Source organism: Triticum aestivum, chromosome 3D (assembly GCF_018294505.1).
Source record: "Triticum aestivum cultivar Chinese Spring chromosome 3D, IWGSC CS RefSeq v2.1, whole genome shotgun sequence".
NCBI lineage: Eukaryota > Viridiplantae > Streptophyta > Magnoliopsida > Poales > Poaceae > Triticum > Triticum aestivum.
This window is the reverse complement of record NC_057802.1, coordinates 572,864,023-572,885,641: the sequence shown is the minus strand read 5'-3', so window position 1 is coordinate 572,885,641 and position 21,619 is coordinate 572,864,023. Positions and strand designations below refer to the sequence as shown.

The following is a 21,619-nucleotide window of genomic DNA, read 5'->3' as shown; positions in this document are numbered from 1 at the left end:
TTCCGGAGAGATGAGTTGTGTTTTTGTCTGGCGGTGCAAGTAAAGCCTGACGGTGGTGTATTCCAGGCAATCTAGAGTTCCCTGTAATTTGAATCTGGGGCTTTCCTATCGGGCGTGACCTTGTAACCAAAGCAATGGGGAGTCGGAGGCTGTTGCAGCAACCTACCATGAGGCGATCGTGGAGATCCAGTTCATCTGTAATGTAAGTCTACTGATGCCTTCTGACCCAACCGCTCCGCTTCAATGTTTTGATCAGCTATATTTTCCTGCCATGGAGTTTTGGACCTTGCTCTGCAAATCCGTGTTTTTTTCATATATTTTTTTTATCAAAGTTTAGGTCCGACCATGTGGCAACAGCAGCCGTGGAGAAGGCACGAACAGGCCCACATTTGTTAATTTCTACCTGTGAGTCTGTACTCTGTAGAACGGAGTGCAAGGAGTAAGTACAAAGCTTCTGTTTCCTAAACAGAGAAAGTTTCAGAGCAAAAGGGAGAGATACGTGGACTCTGAAAACTGAAGAGCATAAGTATCAATCAAACTTGACTGTTTAGGTTCTCTTCTATCGAATGACGTGGGTTATTTTATTCATTTCAAGAAGAGAATGCGACAACTTTTTCATATTCATTTTCAAAAGGAATGTGAATTTATGATTAAGGGAAGAAACTCTGAGCAGTTATCTCTAATGTAGAGCTTGCAGTTATGTCTGTCGAAACACGTTTTTGGCCCTTGTTAACATCCCTGTTGGCAGTAGCAGGTTGACTATTTGCCCGCTTCCCCTAGTGTGCGTGGGTATGTATATGTAATTCTGTATGTATGAATCCAAATGTTAAGCAATCTTCTTCCTGTGCATTCAGGCACTGTGTGGAGGAGACGTTGAAATGCACTTGAAATCAGAAAACGAGGTTCTCAAGAGGTAAGAGCCCTTCAAACAAACAAGTTGAGGTGTCTAATCCGCTGCAGAGCCAATCGGAGGTCCTCCTAATTGAGGAGACAAAGCTTAGGTGTGTGCAAGTCATGCATTTTTTTATGTTTTGGTGAATCAAGCTTTGTTAGCCAAATGGATTGTTTGCATTTCTCTGCCTGGTTTTTGATTTGTTCTGGCTAATCTTGATCTGTTTCCTGACTCCTGAAGCTTTTCTTATTTCCTCAACTTCCTAAGGTAGCATGGATAAGTCCTCTCACAAGATGATTCCAAAGCCTAACCCGGGCAACAGAACAAGCTGGATGCACGAGCATCTTCAGTTGGACTGTTTAGTGCCAGACCAAAGTGGGAGGTTGCTGCAATATTCTCTGACTGCCTTCTCCAGATGGTAGTCACCCCTTCTCTCTTTCAGTCACGTTTTAATGGAGCTCCAATGTAGTTCATCTTCTGAGCTTTATTCTTACTTCAGGTGTAAGTACAACACAAGTGCAGATCTGGCCAGTTCGGACAGTATGCAATAGCAAATTGAGTCGTGATGGAAAGCCAAGGCAGACATGGGCGGACATGGAATCCAGAAGATGCAACAAAATGATCTGAACCTGGAATGACTATGTGGGATCGCTGGTGTTTTTTCTTGTATTCCGAGTTTCAGCTTGGCTGCGCGTTGATAGGCAGGGCGAAGTAGTGCACTGTTCTGAATGTGTATGTCTTGGGGCTAGGTACAGTGCGAGATGATGTAAATGCACAACGAATGATCTTGATGTTCCTTCCGTTAGAAGATCACTGAAAATACAGCAAAGTAGCAGCAACTAATTAAGCTAGTAATAACAAATATAACGTACGGTAGATGTGTTTTATTAGAGAAGGTTTCAGAGTGAACAATTAGCTCACTACCCAAGGACTCATCCGAGTTGCCAAGTTGGAGATGCTTTCCTAAAACCATGTCAGTTATTTCCGAATGGAGGGCCATCGTCATGCGCTTCTAGATCACTGGCGCTCGTAATAGGCTCTTTTCGTTGTTGTCTCGATGCCTTCATGTGTCGCAGTGTTGTCACTAGATAGTCTTTGCGGCGCAGAGTCTGTTGTTTTTGTCTTGGTAATATACATAATATACGACAGATAGATGTTGTACTGGAAATGAAAATATACGCCAGATAAGACGATGAAACAAAAACATCTTTTGAAGCTGAAATGACATATTGTATATATTTCTCCATAAATAAGAGGAGGCTAGTAGCCTACCATCTTTTTCATCCAACCATGCAACGCAAGTGGAGATTTCTTTTATGTGCTGAAAGTGTGGTGATGAGTTGAGTCTGAGACAGAGCATGCAGGTCCTGTTTGCTTCCTTTTTTTTTGCAGGGTCGGTCCTGTTTTCTTCATCATTCACTTGTGTGCAACGCGCTATGTTCTGTGTCCTAGACACCCAACAGTTATTTGCCAGGAGCCCGGGCGTCTATACTTCAGGCATCTGGAAGTAGATTTACTCTGCAGTTTGGATCAATACAGTCTCTCTGTACTTTCTTTAGTTAATCCTTTTCAATTAAAATATTTTGTGCACAAAGGACTCTGAATAATCGATTGTATTGTTGCTAAGCTGAGTTTGCCGCAAAGCTCTTGACAGTTGGGGACTATTGATTTGGAAGGGTAACACGGGAAGGATTCTTGGTCTTATGCAGAGAGTTGGCAAGCCTGCAACATGCAGAGCTAAAAAAACAAACAGCCAGAGGTTAGAAGGAGAAATCTGTAATGCTTTTGTCGTGGTGATTGGTTTTAGTTCATCAGTAGTTCCCTGGTGTGAGTGAATTCTGACGGTCTTGTATTCCAGGCAATTGGAACTCTGTGTCTATGAAGTTGGAGTCCCAAGCATTATTTTTCTTTTATCTGGAGAAGACTGTAATGCTCTCGTTGCCATGGGAAAGATTGATAGGATTCAGAGCCAGAGGCTTCTGCCATATACAGGATTTCGTTAATGGGGCAGCACCAGTGGGCGTCGAGATCCACCACCGCCGCGAGCTCTAGTTCACCTGTAAGTAATTTGCTCCTCTACTGCACCCTTGCCAATTTAGTAAATTTCTCAAGTATGTTTTCCACCATGGATTCCGAGTATACTGCAAGGTTTTGGAATCCACTCTATTCATCGGTGGCTTATCTATTGTTTTCCTTCTAATGTTTTTATCTAGGTTGATCGGAAGTGTAGGTCTGATCCAGTGGCAACAAGCACAGTGGAGGCCCACGTATTTCTGAAAATCCAGTCATATTTGCTAACTTCCACGTGTAAGTCTGCAGAAATGTAGTAGTACAATATAGGATTGAAGGTTTAATAGAAAATGGTTACTTGAACTGCAGCTGTATTGCGAGGAAGTTTTATTCGTTATTGAAGAGAGGGTAGGATGCAGTTGAAGAGTGAAGCCAGATCCGGTCGGCCGTTTGGTGGTGAGTATGCAGTGACCTCCTACGGCTCCACAACGGTGGTGGTCATCCGAAGGTCTTACGGAGGGTTCATCTCTCGAGATCCGATGGCTGACTTCTGCAGTGAGATGCAAAACTACCGACGACGTCTTGATGCAGAGGGATGGTTGTGCAGAGGCGACGCATCGCATGTAGCTGCTGGGATCACGGAAAAGCGGTGGCGACAATACATGAGTTACTTCGATGGTAGTGCTACTCGAGCACCCGGTCTAGAGCTTCGGGGTGAAAGCCTAGGTTCGACCGGAGTTGATTATACCTGGAAATGGCGATGTTAATTTTTACGTCATTACCTTGTTGAAGGCATTGCTCGGACATGCTTTGGACCGATTCTTTAGGGTGAAAACGTAGATTCTAGCCTTAGTGGCTGCATCCGGCGACGGCGATGCTTGAGCGTTGCTCCTTTCCTGAAGGCGTTGCTGTTGAAGACCTCGTCGTCCATGTGCTGTCATGATATGGTCGGTGCAGATATGGTCATTGTTGTAGTTTCGACGATCATGGATCTGATTGCTTCAGGGATGGAGCTATGTACAGCTAGCCGGTGTCACTGGCACCGGGTGCAATTTGCACTTACTTGTTGGTTTAGTATGTAGGTCATCGAATTGTTTGATATGTAGGCATGTGCTCTTTTATGTGGACACCGGATAATTTTAAGTCTGGATCCGCCCCTGGATTGCTTTGGGACTTTTTCTTTTTTCCTCGCCTATGCATGCTTTGGTCTTATGACTTTGCTAGCTGCCGGCGTGTTTGTGTGTGTTGGTGTTGACTGTGTGCATCTTAGCTATGCAGAGGCCGGGTGCGGGCTCATTGTGTGTATCTTCTTGATGCTTCATTTTGAGTCTTTAAAATTCACCCTTTGTCGAAAAAGTAATAGCAGAGCATAGAGAGGAAAGTTAAATTTCTACTGGCAGTAGCACCTGCAAAGTGGTGGCAGAAATCACATATTTGACCTGAGGGCGAAATCAAATCACAAACTGACCTGCTTTCGAAAAAAATTCACTCGGCTGACCCTTTCGTGTGGCGCCCGACAGCTAGGCGCCGCACACTACTATGCAGCGCCTCTGCCTTAGGCGTCGCACCTCCTGCCAGCGTGGCAGCCCTGGTCTAGTTGCGGCCCCACAGACAGCACTGCAGCGCCTAAGGCTTAGGCGCCACACTGTGTAAAGTGCAGTGCCTATCGCTTGGGCGCTGCATAGTCTGTGTTCCACTTAGGCTGGCCCCACCCTCTCTCCCCTCCCACCCCCACCCCACACACCCCCACCCCACCCAACCCTTAGACTTGCGCCCCTCCTCTCTTCCCCTCTCCCCCCCTCTCAAATCCTTCTCAAATCTTGCAAATCTTACAACCCCTCCCTTAAGGTAATCTCCTCCGATCCCCTCGTTTTCATCCATAGGAATTGTCACATTTGCTCAAATCTTGCTACTTTGGGGAAACCCTAGCTTTGGCTTGGATTTGCAAATTTGTGTTGAATGATGTTATGTTTCTTTGCTAATTTGGTATGGTTAGGCTTTCATAGTATGCTAGGGTTAGGGTTATGTGTGTTTGATGTTGGTGTTAGGGTTATCCTATGGTTAGGATTGTGGTTATTGTTAAGTGGGGGTTTTGGTTATTAATTCATATATATGTTATGGCATATGTATTTTGTGCAAATATTTTTGTTAAGTACTTACTTGATATATGTGTGTTTTTGATTATTGTAGGGATGGGGAGAACATGTGTTTATGTTCATCATGTGGATAAAGAGGCCTTTTGAAAGGCAATGTTGAGCCGGACCCGGATGAGCTTGACATGGTGTTTGAGAGTAGTCCTAGCTATGCGGAGCTCTTGGACCAAGTGAGGAAGGATTTGAATTGGATGGACCCAAGTGACGTTGTTGAGTTCGAGGGAAGGCATAATGTTGGTTTTGGAATGCACATCCGTTGGAAGACAATGCGTGTGAACTCCGAGCAACGTTGGGTTGCATACAAGGAGACGGTTGCCGAATCTCTAGACAAGGCTCTTGAGTTATTTGCCTCCAAGAAGGTTGAGTCTACTTTGAATTTGGACTTGAACCGGAACCCCTCCCCGTTGGTTGCTAGCACTCCCCCACCCATTAACCAAGATCAAATGAGTGAACCTCATTTCATGCAACAAGATTGGCCAACATTGAGCCCGACTCCAAACAACCAAAATGAAGCTTTTGAAGAGGAGAATGATGAGTACGAGGAGGATGACAACGAAGTTGATCTCCATGACAACAATGTGGGTGATCTCGACCAATATCATGTGCAAGAGACAATGGACCAATCCATCCCTTTTTCCCGTGCATATGCATCGGACTCGGATGACGATGGTCCCGGTGAAGAAGTTGATGAGGAGGGGTTCACGCCAAAGGAGGCCCAAGCATTCAAGAAGGTATTCGGGAAGGATCATAAGACACCATTGTTCAAGGATCTTAGTCTCGCGGATGAAGCCGTTGTGGATGGTGGCAAATGCATATCTCTTGGAGCTAGGCCAAGTTCTCACCGTGATTTGGAAGACGGCAAGAACGGGATATATCCCGGTTGTGAGTTTGAATCCTTCTTGGAATTGAAGATGTGGCTTGACAACTATTCAGTTACACATTATCGTCCACATAAAGTGGCCAACTCGGATGTCAATGTGTGTTACACGGTCAAATGTGAAGTGCCAAGATGTCCATGGATTGTGCGTGCGAGGCCATGGAAAGGAGGTCCCACTTGGCGCATAGTGAGTTGTCTACCAACTCACATGTGCCGGCACAAGAATGCGGATGGCGAGCTTGTGTACCAACAACACAGACAACTCACGTCCGAGTTCATTGCTTACAGGTTATCCAACCAAATATCCACACTTCCAATAATGAGCATCAAGAGTGTCATTGACCTTGTGAAAGCCATCTTTCATTACAAGGTGAAGTACGGCAAGGCATGGAAGGCGAAGCAAGCCGCATTCAAGATGCTGTATGGCAATTGGGAGGAAGCATACAACCGACTCCCTAGGTTGTTGTTAGCTATGGCCGCCACAAACCCAGGCATGGTTCACGTGGTTGAGCCTCATGGGCACCAAACATTGATTCATAACGGGAGGACCATCCGAGTATTTGGCCGTGCATTTTGGGCCTTTGAGCAATGCGTGAGGGCTTTTGAGCATTGTCGGCCCGTCATCGCCATTGATGGCACGTTCTTGACCGGACAATACAAGGGCACTTTATTGGTTGCAATAGCAAGTGATGCCAATAACCGGGTGTTGCCTTTGGCTTTCGCTTTGGTTGAGGTGGAGAACAATGATAACTGGGAGTGGTTCTTGCGTCAATTGAGAACAAGGGTATTACCGGCTGAAAGGGAAATTTGTGTCATATCGGATCGCCATCCAGGAATTCTAAACGCGGTGGTGGTTGACATTCCCGGACATACAAAGTTGCACCATCGATGGTGCATGAGGCACTTTTGTGCAAACTTCTATAGGGCATGTGGTATCAAGGAGTTGGCCGATGATCTTCAAGATTGTTGTCTCGCTTTCACCAACAAGCGGTTTGCCACATTGTTCAATGCATTGCTCAGACACAAGAAACTTGACCCCGGTGGTCTTGAATTTCTCAATAAGAACATTGTCGAAAGGAATATGTGGGCACGTGCTTTCGATGAAGATGGCCGGAGGTACGGTCAAATGACAAGCAATATGGCAGAATGCTTCAATAAGGTGCTCAAGGGTGTACGTGCATTACCCGTGACGGCAATAGTTCAATACACATTTGACAAGATGAATGGATACTTTTTAAAGTACTCAATGGAGACGGATAAGCAGATTGCTGGTGAGAACAAGGATAAGCACAAGTACTATTTCCCACCAAAGGTTGAAGAATGGTTGAAATTTCAATCACGAAAGGCAGACTCCCAAGAAGCTGTACTATATGACGACAACGAGTGGAAGTATGAAGTGAAAGAGCCTGGAGGAACCACAGACGATGGCCACCAACACGGAGGTCGCGCTTTCAAGGTCTCCCTAACACGGTGTGATTGCAGCTGCATGAGGCCATCGTTGCTTCATCTCCCATGCTCGCACTTGTTAAATGCGTCCCGTGTTAGGAATGTGGACGTCAATCACCCTCTTACCGTGAGGGAGTCCGAGTTCTCAATCATGACGGTAAAGAATACATGGGCTCCCCGGTTTCAGCCATACTTGGACCAATCACAATGGCCGGAGTAGCATGGAGTTCAACTATGGCCAGACCCGGAATTGAAGGTCGTTAGACGGGGAAGACGTAAGACAAAGCGTCTTAGAGGTGACATGGACGGATGGGGCCGTGGTGGCGGTGGAGAATACGACACCGGCCAATTCCAAGAGCCTCGTGAGCAAACCCGTTGTGGGGACTGCAGTCATCGGGGACACAACACAAGAACTTGTCCCAAACCAAGAAAAAGATCAAAGAAAAATGATGCAAGCACAAGCCAAGCAAATGATAGCCAACCAAGTCAACCAAGGAGTAGCCAACCAAGTCAAACAAGCCAACGAGGAACTAGGCAACAAAGAGGGAGTCAACTAGGTCTTAGAAGAGGCCGTTGTGGTGGTAGAGGCCGTGGTGGTGGTAGAGGCCGTGGTGATGGCCTAGGCCGTGGTGATGGCCTAGGCCATGGGGATGGTCTTGGCCGTGGTAATGGCCTAGGCCGTGGTGATGGTCTTGGCCGTGGTGAGGGTCTTGGCCGTGGTGGTGGGAGAGGCCGTGGTGATGGTCTTGGCCGTGGTGGTGGTCTAGGCCGTGGTGGTGGTAGAGGCCGTGGTGGTGGTCTAGGCCGTGGTGGTGGTAGAGGCCGTGGTGGTGGTAGAGGCCGTGGTGGTGATCTTGGCCTTGGCGGCGGCTGTGGTGGAGGAATGTTCAGTTGGCTCAATGGACCATTGCCGTATGTGACTTACTATGATCTTGTTCTTTTGGCTCAATGCTTGTGTTGTCATTTTGCATTGTGTGACTAACTATTATATTGCCATTTCCATAGGTATGGAAACAATGAAGGGGGTGGAGGACACGGAGGGGGAAGGTGAGCTCCCTTGGTGGTCGGAGGAGGGAGAAGAAGAAGAAGAAGAGAGGAAGAAGAAGGGACAAGGACCGTGACCTTCTTATGAACCAAAATGTGTGCTACTATGTGCTATGAGACGTAAATGACTATGTCTTTTGGCTCAATGTTTGTGTATGACTATGTGATTGGACTACTCTATTGTTATGTGTGTATGAGTATGTGATTTGGACTACTATATGTGCTATGTCTTCTTTCTGTGTTTTGGACTACTACATGTGATTTGGATATGATTATGTGCCATCTATGTGAATCACAAAACATAAAAAGCACTTTGTATTTGAAAACAGCAGATAGTGCAGCGCCTAAGGGTAAGGCGCTGCATACTGACTTAGCAAATTTTTGGGCGCAAAAGCTACTGGAACGCTTCTGTTGCTCTCTGGACTGGCATGTCTAGGTGTGCAGCGCCAATGGGAGAGGTGCCACACACCACAGTGCAGCGCCTCTCCCTTAGGCGCTGCACGTCTGGACATGCCAGTCTAGAGAGCAACAGAAGCGTTCCAGTAGCTTTTCGACCCAAAAAATTGCTAAGTACAGTGCAGCGCCTCTCTCTTGGGCGCTGCAGACTGACTTAGCAAATTTTTGGACCGAAAACCTACTAGAACGCTTCTGTTGCTCTCTGGACTAGGATGTCAAGCCGTGCAGCGCCTAAGGGCAAGGCGCTGCACTGTGGTGTGTGGCGCCTTACCCTTGGGCGCTGCACAACTGGACATGTATCAGGCTGCACTCACCCCCCTCCCACCCATCCCCACCCCACACACCGCCACCCCCACACAAACCCGAAGCTCAGTGCCTCCCCTCTGCCCTCCTCTCTCCCCCTCTCAAATCCTCCTCAGATCCAGAGTATTTGACCGTGGATTTCGAAGACAACCCCTCCCTTAAGGTAATCTCCTCCGATCCCCTCGTTTTCATCCATAGGAATTGTCACATTTGCTCAAATCTTGCTACTTTGGGGAAACCCTAGTTTTGGCTTGGATTTGCAAATTTGTGTTGAATGATGTTGTGCTTCTTTGCTAATTTGGTATGGTTAGGCTTTCATAGTATGCTAGGGTTAGGGTTATGTGTGTTTGATGTTGGTGTTAGGGTTATGCTATGGTTAGGATTGTGGTTATTGTTAAGTGGGGGTTAGGGTTAACCAAGAATTCTCGGTTTTGTAGGCATGGCTTCATCCGGTTCCATGACAAGGCCACCGTGTGCTAACCAAGAAGACATGCCGAACAAGTGGGGGGACGCATCTTTGGACAAGGTGAAGGAGAAAGATGTCGACATCCCGCCATGTTGGTGTGGAGATGTTTTCAAGGTGAAGGTGTCCACCGACCGAAATAAATCATGGACGGAAGGGCGGAGATATTTTGTATGCCCGAACTATGCTTATGATCGTGCACTTCCAACTAACGCCTATGACCAACCACCGGTAAGCTCGAGAAGTAAAATGTTACTATCAAATGTGTGTCAACACTAACAAAAATTTTGTATGCAGTCACCGCCTCCTCTATGCAAAAACTTCACGTGGATAGATCTTGAAGTGCCAGAAGATGTCAAAAAGGACCAATACCAAGCTTGTCTTAGGCGGCAATGGCGGTTCGAAGAATCGTTCCGAACAGGATTGGAGGAAGAGCGTCGTCAGAAGGAGAGGATGGAGCGGAAGAAACGAGAGGAGGATAGGGCACGCCAAGCGAAACTTGCTCGTGAGGAGGAGAGGGCAAGAAAGCTTGCAAAGGCTCGCGAGGCGCAAGAGGAGGACTCGGCCCGTGACAAGAAGGGGAAATGGCCTCGCTCTACTCAGTAGGGACTTTGTTTCGGTGCACTCGTCGTCAACTATCTTCTACTGAATGTGTCGTGAACTTGTGAGGGCATGTGAGATGCTGGTGAAGTATCTTCTAGGGCAAGCTGCCATTTGTCATTTGTAATGAATGTGTCGTGAACCATGTCGTAGTAACGTTTGAATTGTCTTAAGTTATGAACTCATCGGCATAAAATTTGTCTTTGTTCAAATTGCCGTGATGCTGCAGTCATTGTAAGTATTATGTTGTTCCGGTGAAATGAATGTGCTGTAAACTCTGTTTTTTCAGTAAACAGCCGTGCAGCGCCCAGAACACAGGTGCTGCACTATACCATGCAGCGCCCAAGGGATAGGCGTCACACAGTACAGTGCAGCGCCTGGCTCTCGGGCGCTGCACTCTGACTTGGTAATTTTCGTGGATGGTCAATGCTGCAAGCCTTCTGTGGCTCTTTGGATAGCCATGGCCAGTTGAGCAGCGCCTATGAGATGGGCGCTGCACTGTATGGTGCGGCGCCTAAGCGTGGGGCGCTGCACAGTACAGTGCATCGCCTGGCTGTTGGGCGCTGCAGTGCTGTTAACTGCCAATATACAAAAACAGATGCCATTTTGGGCTCATGCAGCACTCACATAACTTGTTCAACATAACTAAAATTACTGTAAACACAAATACTGAACAAAGACAACTAATAACTTGAACATCACATCATTTAGGACAATTCAACATTACTACTACTTCGCAAACACAAATACCACACTAGTAAGAGTTCATCAACCTAATGAAACGGCTACAAGAGCACTAACAAACACAAGCACTAATGCTTTCCGCGCGTGTTCCTGGTGCCACGCCTGCAGGCAATCTTCTTCTTCCTGGGTGGACGAGCCTCCTCTTCCTGCACTTCCTCCTCCGCCTCCACCTCCGCCTCATGATCCAAGCTAGCCATCCGCGAGGTCCCTACGACCACCTTTGGGTTGCCTCTGTTGTCAAAGTCGTTGGGCGTGTACCGGCGTCTGGGCTGCCTAGGCTTGAACACATATGGGGATCGAAGTTGAGCGTCCGCCAAAGTCATGTCATCATCAATGTCATGGCCCTATCACACAATCAAACAATATGGTGAAGACCGGCGTCGTAATCAAGTGAGAATCACATCTAAAGGATTAGTCATACCTCTTGGGTGACCGCACCCTCATCATCTAGATAAGCATATGAGGAACTCACATCGTCCCCCTGATGGTGAGATGAGGGGTCTAATGGTGTACCAGACCTGGAGGCAGATGGTTCATCAAATTTGGGATCACGGCAACCGAGAAGATTTGATAACCGCCTTAACTTCATGGCCTGACGCTGTAACATGAACAAGTGTGGAAGATATCAAACTCCGCAACATAGACTGGCTCTCATAGTGAATGCGATATGTACCTTGAGGAATGCTCGTAGTGAACCATCATCATTGCCTTTTCCAACCGGTGTGTTCTCCAGAATAGACTGGCTCTCATCAGCTGCTTTCTTGATCTCGGTGCGCTGCGGATGAGAAAGAATGAACACGTTAGCCATTCAGACATGTGTAATACGGCCAATGGGAAAGTAAAGAAGGAACACTTTACCACATAGTTAATCACCGGAACAGCAGGGACTCCTTGCCCTACCCTGACATCTCTGTTGTACTTCCCCTTTGATAGATCCTCAAAGTTCACGGGTTCTTCAAGAATATCCTCATTATATGCCGGCGGGCATATCTCAACTCGAGTATTTTCAAGAAGCCATCGTATGTAGTTATCAAAAGCAAGTGGGTTATGCTCACGAAGCTGGGCGCGTGCACTGCTACGAGCTTGCTCCACGCAAAGCTGGAAGCGGGTAACATACGAAGCATGATGCTTGTCCCAGTCCTTTATCTTCCACTGCCTTCTCCTGTCCAACCTGCATGGTACAATACCAACATTAGCAAAGTCAAGAAGGACTGACGATGCTTAGTCAATACGCTCTCTTACCTATGAAGTGCTTTGTCCGTATCCACCCATTCCGGCGGGTGAGGCTGGAACGGACCAAACTGACGAAACACGCGATGTGGCAAATGAAACTCAACAGCCCAGTTGCATATTAGTGGGAACCGCATAAGCCAGAGATCCCTATCCCGCAAGCACAGTGGGTTGATGCTAAACTCCGGGGTGTACCCAAGTCTGTCATCGGCGCCATATGGCTGCCATTCCACCTATGAAATAGGGCAACAATGCAAAATTGGTGACTTTTTTCAGGCAAACATGAGAAATGACTGAAGTAATGACCTCGTTACCTGCTCAGGCATAATCGTGTCCAACTCGGCAACGTACTTATGGTACATGAGATTGACATCGTTCATCATCTCGGAAACCACATCCCACTTGTAAGCCCAAGTGGGGCGCCGTAATTCGTCATCTTCATCCTCATACCAAGGATTAAACCTGACGCTCTTCGGGCGTCCAACAGGCAGACGCTCCCAGCTCCATACAGAAAGTAGAAGCATATTACCACCAATGCCTGCACTATCTGTGATCCTGCAACACGCATCGTCCAGCTGTATATGAAAGAAAAACAATGTTAACTTGACAGGAAGCTTGCATTGCTAATGAAGAAATGAGTTGATCACAAAACAGACCAACTACCTGTCGGTACAAGTAGGCAAGAGTCGCTGAACCCCAGCTCCATTTGCTATCGAAGACGGTCAACGCCTTCAGCCACATCCATGGAGCGTTCTTGCCAGTGGAGTCAGGAAACAAAGTCCTCGACACAACATACCACATGTAGACACGAGCATGTGTCTGGATCACATCATCAGTGGCATCCAGAGGGCACGTCGCAAAGTGAGTTTGAATCCACGTGAAAGCAGCTCCGGCTGCTTTCCTTTCCCTCTTCTTCTTCTCTTCTCCCTCCTCTACATCAGCCTCAGCCTCAGTAGGAGCCATATCGATAAGAGCAATCATCTGCTCGCGCCACCCATCAGAATCGGTGCTCATACAGAGAGGCATCCCGTCGATAGCAAGACCGGTGATCAACGAGACATCCTCGAGCGTCACGGTCATCTCCCCAGTCCGAAGATAGAAACTATGCGTCTGCGGCCTCCACCGATCAGCAAGAGCGGACACCAGTGGAGCGTTCAGATTCCGTGTGGACCGGCTGACCAACTGAATCCACGGGAGTAGTCCTGCCTGCTTAATGTACGGCGTGTACCGCTCATCGTAAGGCATGGCAGGACCAGAGACCCCGTGATACCGAATCTTCAAAGGTTCAAGCTTCTGCAAAAAACAAGTAGTGACAAATCTTAGGGCATGTAAATTTCAACTTAAGGCAAATTTGCAAAATATTTAGATTACTCGTTATTACCATCTCCTTCTGGCGCATCATGTAGGCCCGGTGTTTCGTGTCATAGACATCGTCGAGAAGCCAAACCATCCTTACAAATTTCAAACAATAAACATATATGAGTTCATCTCAAATATCGGTAAACACTCAACATTTCATGTGTGTTCATCTAAACATCTCATATGTATTCATCTACAAGAATCTCAACATCTCCTTCTCACACAATGAATAAATGATTGTAAATTATCATATATATCTAGTATGTCATATGTGTTCAAGTAAATCAACATCTCATATTTCAAATAAACTCAACATTTCATATATATCTAAAAAAACTCAACATCTCACATATAGCTACAAAACTCAACATCTCATAATTATCTACAAAACTAGCCATCTCATATATATCTAAAAAAATTACAATCTAGGTTTCACTAACAAGAATCATATAGTGTGGGGGGGATCAAAGGTTCCACCTAATCTTGGGCAAACAAAGGTCCAAACCAAGCAAATCAAAGGTTCCACCTAATCTTGGGCAAACAAAGGTCCAAACCAAGCAAATCAAAGGTTCCACCTAATCTTGGGCAAATCCCTAAAATTGCAACGCATTTACGGAGGAAAAGAAAGGGAACGGAGGAGTTTACCTAGTAGGAGGGATTGGAGATCGAATCCGGGCCTCAAAACTTCAGATCTGAGAGGGGTGTGGGGGGATCCGAAGGAGGCGCCGCCGCCGCCGCTCTCTGTAAACAGAGCAACTTCCTCAGAGGGGGAAGAACTGCTGGGAGGGGCTGGCGCGATGCGGCTTAAGTCAATGTGCAGCGCCCAAGCGATAGGCGCTACACTTTACACAGTGTGGCGCCTAAGCCTTAAGCGCTGCAGTGCTGTCTGTGGGGCCGCAACTGGACCAGAGCTGCCACGCTGGCAGGAGGTGCGACGCCTAAGGCAGAGGCGCTGCATAGTAGTGTGCGGCGCCTAGTTGTCGGGCGCCACACGAAAGGGTCAGCCGAGTGAAATTTTTTCAAAAGCAGGTCAGTTTGTGATTTGATTTCGCCCTCAGGTCAAATATGTGATTTCTGCCCAAAGTGGTGATGAGGAACAAGCCTTGCAGGTGAAAATTTCAGAGATGGTAAAAGATGGTCTCAGCATCCTCTGAAAAGTACAAGTACCAATCGAACTTGACTGGTTATGCTCTGAAAAAACATAGTGTGTGTGCGTGTGGCAAGTAATCTGGTGTGTCATCCTCAAGCCGTGAACCTTCTAATTTACTGAGCTTTGTCAACCATCAAAAAGTTTGTTCTAGCTAATTTCTTAGTGTATCCTCAGACTTGGGAAGCTAACATTGATGCTGAGCAGAACTGGATGAACGAGTTTTGGCATGGGGAGATGGAATGGCACACAGCCTCTGAAAAGCAGGTTGGTTGCACGACTCAACTTCTAAAGTACTAATTGTTCTACATATACGAACTTACTTAGTACCCATCGATACTACCACAACTTTGTGCAATTTTGCAGGATTGACCACCCCCTTCTCTGTATGTTGGTTTCTATGGAGAGAGCAAGTGAAACCGTCGAAGAACTGATAAAACAGAGACAGAGACTGCATAACTCATCCACGTCGCGACAACATTCTCTGCGCTTGTTCAGGTGGGTAACCCCTTTCTCTCTTTTGCTCACGTATTGGTGCAACTCCAGTTTAAATTTCTGAGCTTTCTTTGTATCTCAGGTTGGATAAGACAGCAGTCAGGCTGAATCATGATGGGAGTCGACGGCAAAGGTCAGAACTCTCTGTCAGATGGAAGAATGAATGACAGAATGAATAGTCGTGATGAGAGTTTGACACACATTGTTTTCGCTATTGTATTTCTGAGTACCAGCTAGAGATGTACATGCTTGTTTTCATGGTGCATTCAGAATCTCTGTACTTGTGCTCAAATGATAGCTAATTTCTTGGCTTGTTTGGATATCTAATGCATGATGCTCCCTTGTTTAATCATCTGTCTTCCTGACAAAATGCAGTGGACTACATGTTCTTCACTTGATATTATTTGTTCTGTATTTCTCAGATTTTTCAACTGGGCTGCAGTTTGATCGTCATATACCTTACTCTGCATTGTCAACTTTATGGCTTAAATTCATTAGGTCGCAATGTCGGTCGCCTGCATGATGATGATGTAGTACAACAGGACACAACTCTCACCCTAAAACAAGGAAGCATCTCTCACCTACTGAAGAAGTTCTCTAAGCTGGAACGATATGAAATACTAGTACTACAAATCATCCTGGAATCAGCATTATGTCTTACAGGCTTGTCCAAAAGATTTGCAAAGCCGCGGACATTACATACCCATGTTAATAGGCCATGGTACTCTGCTCATGGTGAAATAGCAGTGGATACATACATTATAAATGTACAGTAGACTATTTATGTCTTTTATTGGAGAGTAGGTTTCAGCGTGAACGATTACCCTGATGTCTACTCATCCGAGTTGGAGATGCTCCCATCCTGGTGGTCCGTAGCATCGTTTTGTGCTTCTGGGTCACTCACAAATGACTTCCTATAAGATGCCATATTAATTGGGGATGAAACATACAATTCTCATACCATAATTGAAAAGAAAACGGCATCAAAACTGACGATGCCAGTGATTGCACACTGACTTACGAGCTGATTTAGTGATTTGAATACACTGACTTGCGTGCTGGTGCGGGCATACATGTACACTTACTTACAAGTTGCTGAGCAACTCTGCAGAGGAAAACGCAAAAATATGATCTAGTACTGATTCCCGAGACTTGCAAATTATTACCGTTAACATTTCAGGGATCAGCTTAGCAGCATGTCCATTTATATGCAACTTCAAACGATATGCGCAATATGTAACACATGCTGCTAAAGAGACTGACAAGTAAATATGTAATACACCAAAATAACATGGCTAATCCAAACAAGGACTACAAGTCACTAAGGAGCAATTGTACCTTTGGACAGTAACTTTCACATAGTTCCGTGATCCATACGAGTGCATCAACACATGCTCGGAAAGACCCAAAGAGGTGGCCTGAAATCAGAATCGGACAATGCAGCTCCCTCTAAGTTCTCAGCAACAAATTCCTCACAAGATCCATCGGCCAAGGAATACTCGATCCACTTTCTTTTGGCATCTGTGAAGTATATGCAGTCCCTTCGAACTCCTGGATGATCTGGACCAAGGCAACTTGCAAAGAAATAACCTGAAAAGCATGTCATTCCTTTCGTCGGAACAACACGGCCTACAAAGTAAAAGTATGACAAGAACAATGTGCAGTCACCAAGGCTAGTAGTCCTTGTCCACTTCCCCTCCCTTGACTGCCACCGGAAAACATGAAACTCCTCTGGGCAGTCCCCAACAGCGCTAATAAGCAACAACTCATCAAGACACTCTGCGAGGCAGAAATATGAACTCCCATGTGCGGCCTGTGTATCCAAATGATCTCCAAGAAACCTTAATTCCACTGAATTCTTGTCTGACAGATTGGCCATGGCGAGACGGTAACATAGGCTGTTGGCATCTTCAGATCTGACCAGCGCATGCAGGTTGCCCTTGAGAAAGATCAAATCCTCAAGAACGTAGGGTTCAGTGCATGACGCCACGGGCCATTCAACATCCCCGAGGCGGCAATACTGGACGGCACGGCCGACGTCGGAACGAAGGCAAGAACGAGATCGCCGGAGAGGAGGAGGCGACAGAAGTCTGCTGGTGGATGGGGGAGGCAAAATCGCTTTCCTGTGAGGAGGTGGACGAAGGTGAGCTCACGGTGGTTGGGGCTATTCATGGCGATGCGATAGCCAAAAGAGTAGAAGGCGGCAGGGCTAGGGTCAACATCAGGGATGGGGCGGGGGAGGCGGAAGCGCAGGCGACGGCGGAGGGGTAGGTGGAACAGGGCTAGAGATCCCGGTACAAGGAGAAGGTGTGGGGCTTGGCAGGCGAGGTTGGACGGCAACGGAGGGAGGAGATCCCGGTAGGTTGCGCGGAGGGCGAAGAAATCCTGGAGGGTGGTCACGCGACTCGCGATCTGGGAGATGAGCTCGGGTAGGAAGTAGGGTGACGAGGTTGTTGCTGCGGGATTTGGCGACGAGGAGTTGGAGGAGGCCAGGGTGGTGGCCGGCAGTGATAATTTTCGTCGGTGCGTCGCCGTCTTCATCATTTCACTCATTGGATCTGCTGTTGGGTGATGTGTTGGATTTGCGAGTGTTCTTTGAAGAGAGAATTCCTTATCTCGCTCTTTCTTAAAATCTAATTCCCCTTTTGGCCCTAAGATTATCACATTTCCTTTTTTGACTCCACAATTTCATTTCCTTCCTTCCATGCATGACACTTCCATCATCTTTTTCCTGTTAACACCGTCAAGTGTGACTTGGAAAATCCTATTTACCTCTGCTTTAGCACGCTGTAGAAAAACATAGAGAACTCTTGTTTGACTGAACCGTCCCACATTCTCTCCCGATTCCTCTTCTTTCCCGATTCCTCTCCCCCATTCGCTGCGAGCCCTAACCCTACCTTGCGCAGCGCGAGTCACCCAACGGCGGGCACGCGAAGCTGGGAGAGCGACATAGAGGAGGGTGTGGCCGACACTGCTACGGATGGCGCGCTGGAGCAAGGCCACGGCGCTGCCCCAGCCTTGGCATCAGGCACCCATGGTGGGGAGGCGGATGGTGGCCAAGGAGCAGTGGAGGACGGGCGAGGCGGCACTGTGTCGGACACGGTGGAAGAGGGCAAAGGCGTGATGCCGAAGGGCGAAGGCCTACAGCTAATTAATTGTATGAAGCTAGCACAAGTATATGGGAAAAGCAGAGCACACAAGTTGAAGCAACGAAATATCAGTGTCACTAAGCCTACAGTTTTAGATTGTCCCAGCTAACATCTTTGCCTGAAAGTACACAGGTTGAACCTTACTGCTCTGACAACCCTATGCCTGAAAGGGATATTGCCGGAGGGGATAGGACAGCTCATTTGGCTACAAAAAATTTACATTAGTGTTTTCTCCAACCTGACATCTGTTCTGAAAGCATGAAGAACCTTAGGGCTCTCAGAATAATATGGTTGAACAAGTGCCCAGGCCTAGATGTATTGCCAGAAGCCCAGAATGGCTGGGACAGCACAATTCACTACAAGAATTGTCCATCATCCTCTGCCCCAACCTGACACCTCTGCCTCAATGTATACAGAACCTTGCCACGTTGAACAAGCGTGCCAAGGGCAGGATTCCCACAAGATTTCTCACATCCCAAAACTCACCTTACGCAACACTGGAGGTCTTGATCCTCCTCACCGAAAGAATGGAACTCCCTTCAGCCCGGTAAATATGTGTTCCTCCTATTTACTTATGGCTTCAATTGTACATGTTTTTGCAGTCTTACACAGTACTACCCAGAGGATTCGCTGGTATTTCACTTTTCACTCCCCTTTGTTTCAAATATATCATTGCACCTCTTCTCTGTATAATGTGGATCAGTGTACCTTCATCAATGTGTTTAAAACTAGTCGTTTACAAATACTTTTTCTGCACAAAGGCAGCGATTTCTTGATTGTATAGTTTCTGAGCCGAGTTTACCGCAAACCTCTGGCAGTGTGGACCATTGACAGGAAGGGTGACAAGAAACAATTTTTCTTTTACAGAACAGGGGTCGATTTATGGAGACCCTAGAGTTCGACTTCTGGAGAGTGGAGACGCTGGAGCGTCGACTTCTGGAGATGCAATGAGAGGAAATTACTAAATTAGATGGAGGTGATCCCATACCATACAGGGAGCTAAAGCAAAAAACCTGCAAGAAGTTAGAAGGAGAAACATATAATGTGTTCAGTCTGTCAGTGGTTTCACTAGTGTGAGAAAAGCCTGATGCTGGTGTATTCTGCAAATGTAGAACTTTATACATAAAGCTTTTCCCTGAACAATATCTCATTTTTCTGTTTCAGTATAAAGCAAGCGCACTCCCTATTGGGTTCACCTTCTGGCAAAAGCATATATGTATTGGTGGCGGAGTCGGAGGCAACCACGGCGCTATACTGGTGGTGAGTCCAATTGTATTTGTTATTTTTCACATGTAAATTTGCAGAAAGTAAAAACAATGTGTTATGAATGCAGGATGAAATGTTTAGTAACAACTGATTGATTGAACTACAGCCTACAGCTACACAAGCATCGCAGGGATTTTGTTTTTCCCATGTTGGGCAACAATGTTCGGTACCTCAAACGAGTCAAGTTAATTTTCAGCTGGCTGTAGTAGATCCAAAGTGCCTTGCAGAAGAAAGTCTCGGACCTAAGATGGCAAAAGAATCCACATTCACAAATCACAAGGTTGAAAAAGAACATGGACTCTGAAAATAGAGACATCTTATTTCTTTTTATTTACTAAAATGCTCTGTTTTTTGCCTTGCTGAAGCAAGAAGATAGTTTTTTTTTTAGGATTTGGCAGTGATCTGCCTATATTTTTTCCTGAAACGAAGGCAAATTTTTTGCCTCATATATTAAATAAGGAGATAGAGTTTGTTATAACAACGCGCCAAAAAGCGGCATGACAAGGAGATTGCCCACCACCCCTTGACGGATGATCTTGTGCCGGAACACCCTAGCCTTGACCCAAAGATTAGTCTCGTCGACGATGGTGTTGAGTAGAATGTGAGGAGGTGCGCTCGTGTGCCGGAACACCCTTGCGTTGCCCTCGTTCCAGATGACCCACGAGACAATCATGGTAATAGATGCCTTCGCTTTGCAGTCACTAGAGCCCGCAACGCATGTGCTCGCCCACCACCCCTTGACGGAGTCAAACAGGTGCCAACCGGAAGTGTCCAGGTCATGAATGTGAAGCTTCTGGATCACCATGGCCCAAAGCGTCCTTTTCTAAAAAAAATGGCCCAAAGACGAAGAGTGAAGCGGCACCGAAAGAAGAGGTGAGGGCCACATTCCTGGATCCCTCTGCATAAGGGACATGGGCCACAGTTTGGCCATCCACACTGCTGCAATCTGTCGGCAGTCCAGATCCTGTCCTGGAGGGCAAGCCAAGCAAAGAACTTGACCTTCCGGGGGGGGGGGGGGGGGGCAAATCTTCCATACCAATTCGTCCAAGGGCGATAGGACCAAACCCAAGAACTGCGCCCTGTAAGCGGAAGCCGCGGAGTAGAGCCCAGAACTCATATGCTTCCACAGAATATCGTCCTCAAGCTCATCTAAGTGCACCTCTTGCAGCAAAGTCCGAGGGTGATGATCCAAGCATTCTCCTTGAGGGTAGGAAGGTAGAGAAACATAGTTTGGAGTTACAAGATCAGGGCTAGGAGCCGCCCAGAACATGCTTAAGAAACATACGTAGAACATAGTCTGGTTCAGAGGGAGAGTCATTTTTCGCAGTGAACTCATCAGAGATTACTTACAAGCGGCCATGAGATAAATGGATTACTGTGACGCAGGTGAACCTACAGAAGATAACAAGAGGCGAAGCATCTTATTTGCTGAGCTGTGTTAACTAAAATAACTTTTTGTTTGCGTTGTCCTGGGTAATATCGAACCGTATCCTGAATATTGTCTAGTCTCCTCCTGCAACTATATAAAACTAACACGACAGGTGCGCCAGATCGTCCCAACCTCAGGATTTGGGCGGTGCATGTGACCATCCTCCCTCGTCTAAGTATGCTTCTTGTTGTGCTGCTGGGATTGTGGAATGTGGAGGAGATAATTTAGGATGACTTCAGTTGGGTGGTGCTTCTCGAGCACCCGGTCTCAAGCTCCAGGTTGAAATCCTAAGTCTGACCTTAGTTGGTTATACCTGGCAATGACGGTGTTTTTGCATCGTTACCTTATTGAAGGCATTTCCTGAAGTTTGCTCGGACTTGATTTTCAGGGTGAAAACCCATGATCTGGCCTTTGGTGATGGATCCGGCGACAACGGCGCTTATGTGTCGTTTCCTTTTTGAAGGTGTTGCTTTTGAAGAACCCTTCTCGTAGTCCTTATGTTGTCAAAGAAAAAAGGATGGTGTCGATGGTCGTTGTTCTATATCGTCGATTGCTG

At 46.7% G+C, this 21,619-nt stretch overlaps 1 protein-coding gene across 1 annotated transcript; it reads right to left on the bottom strand.

Annotated features, from left to right (window-relative positions):
* Positions 1-17,150: 17,150 nt before the first annotated feature.
* LOC123076551 (uncharacterized) lies at positions 17,151-17,772 on the bottom strand. The gene has a single exon (XM_044498735.1). The coding sequence runs from the start codon at positions 17,770-17,772 to the stop codon at positions 17,170-17,172; it is 603 nt and encodes a 200-aa protein (XP_044354670.1). The 3' UTR covers positions 17,151-17,169.
* Between the last annotated feature and the right edge of the window lie 3,847 nt (positions 17,773-21,619).

What these genes read in the sequence shown, in the direction of transcription:
- LOC123076551 (XM_044498735.1), bottom strand. Translation starts at nt 17,772, where the DNA reads ATGAGTGAAATGATGAAGACGGCGACGCACCGACGAAAATTATCACTG.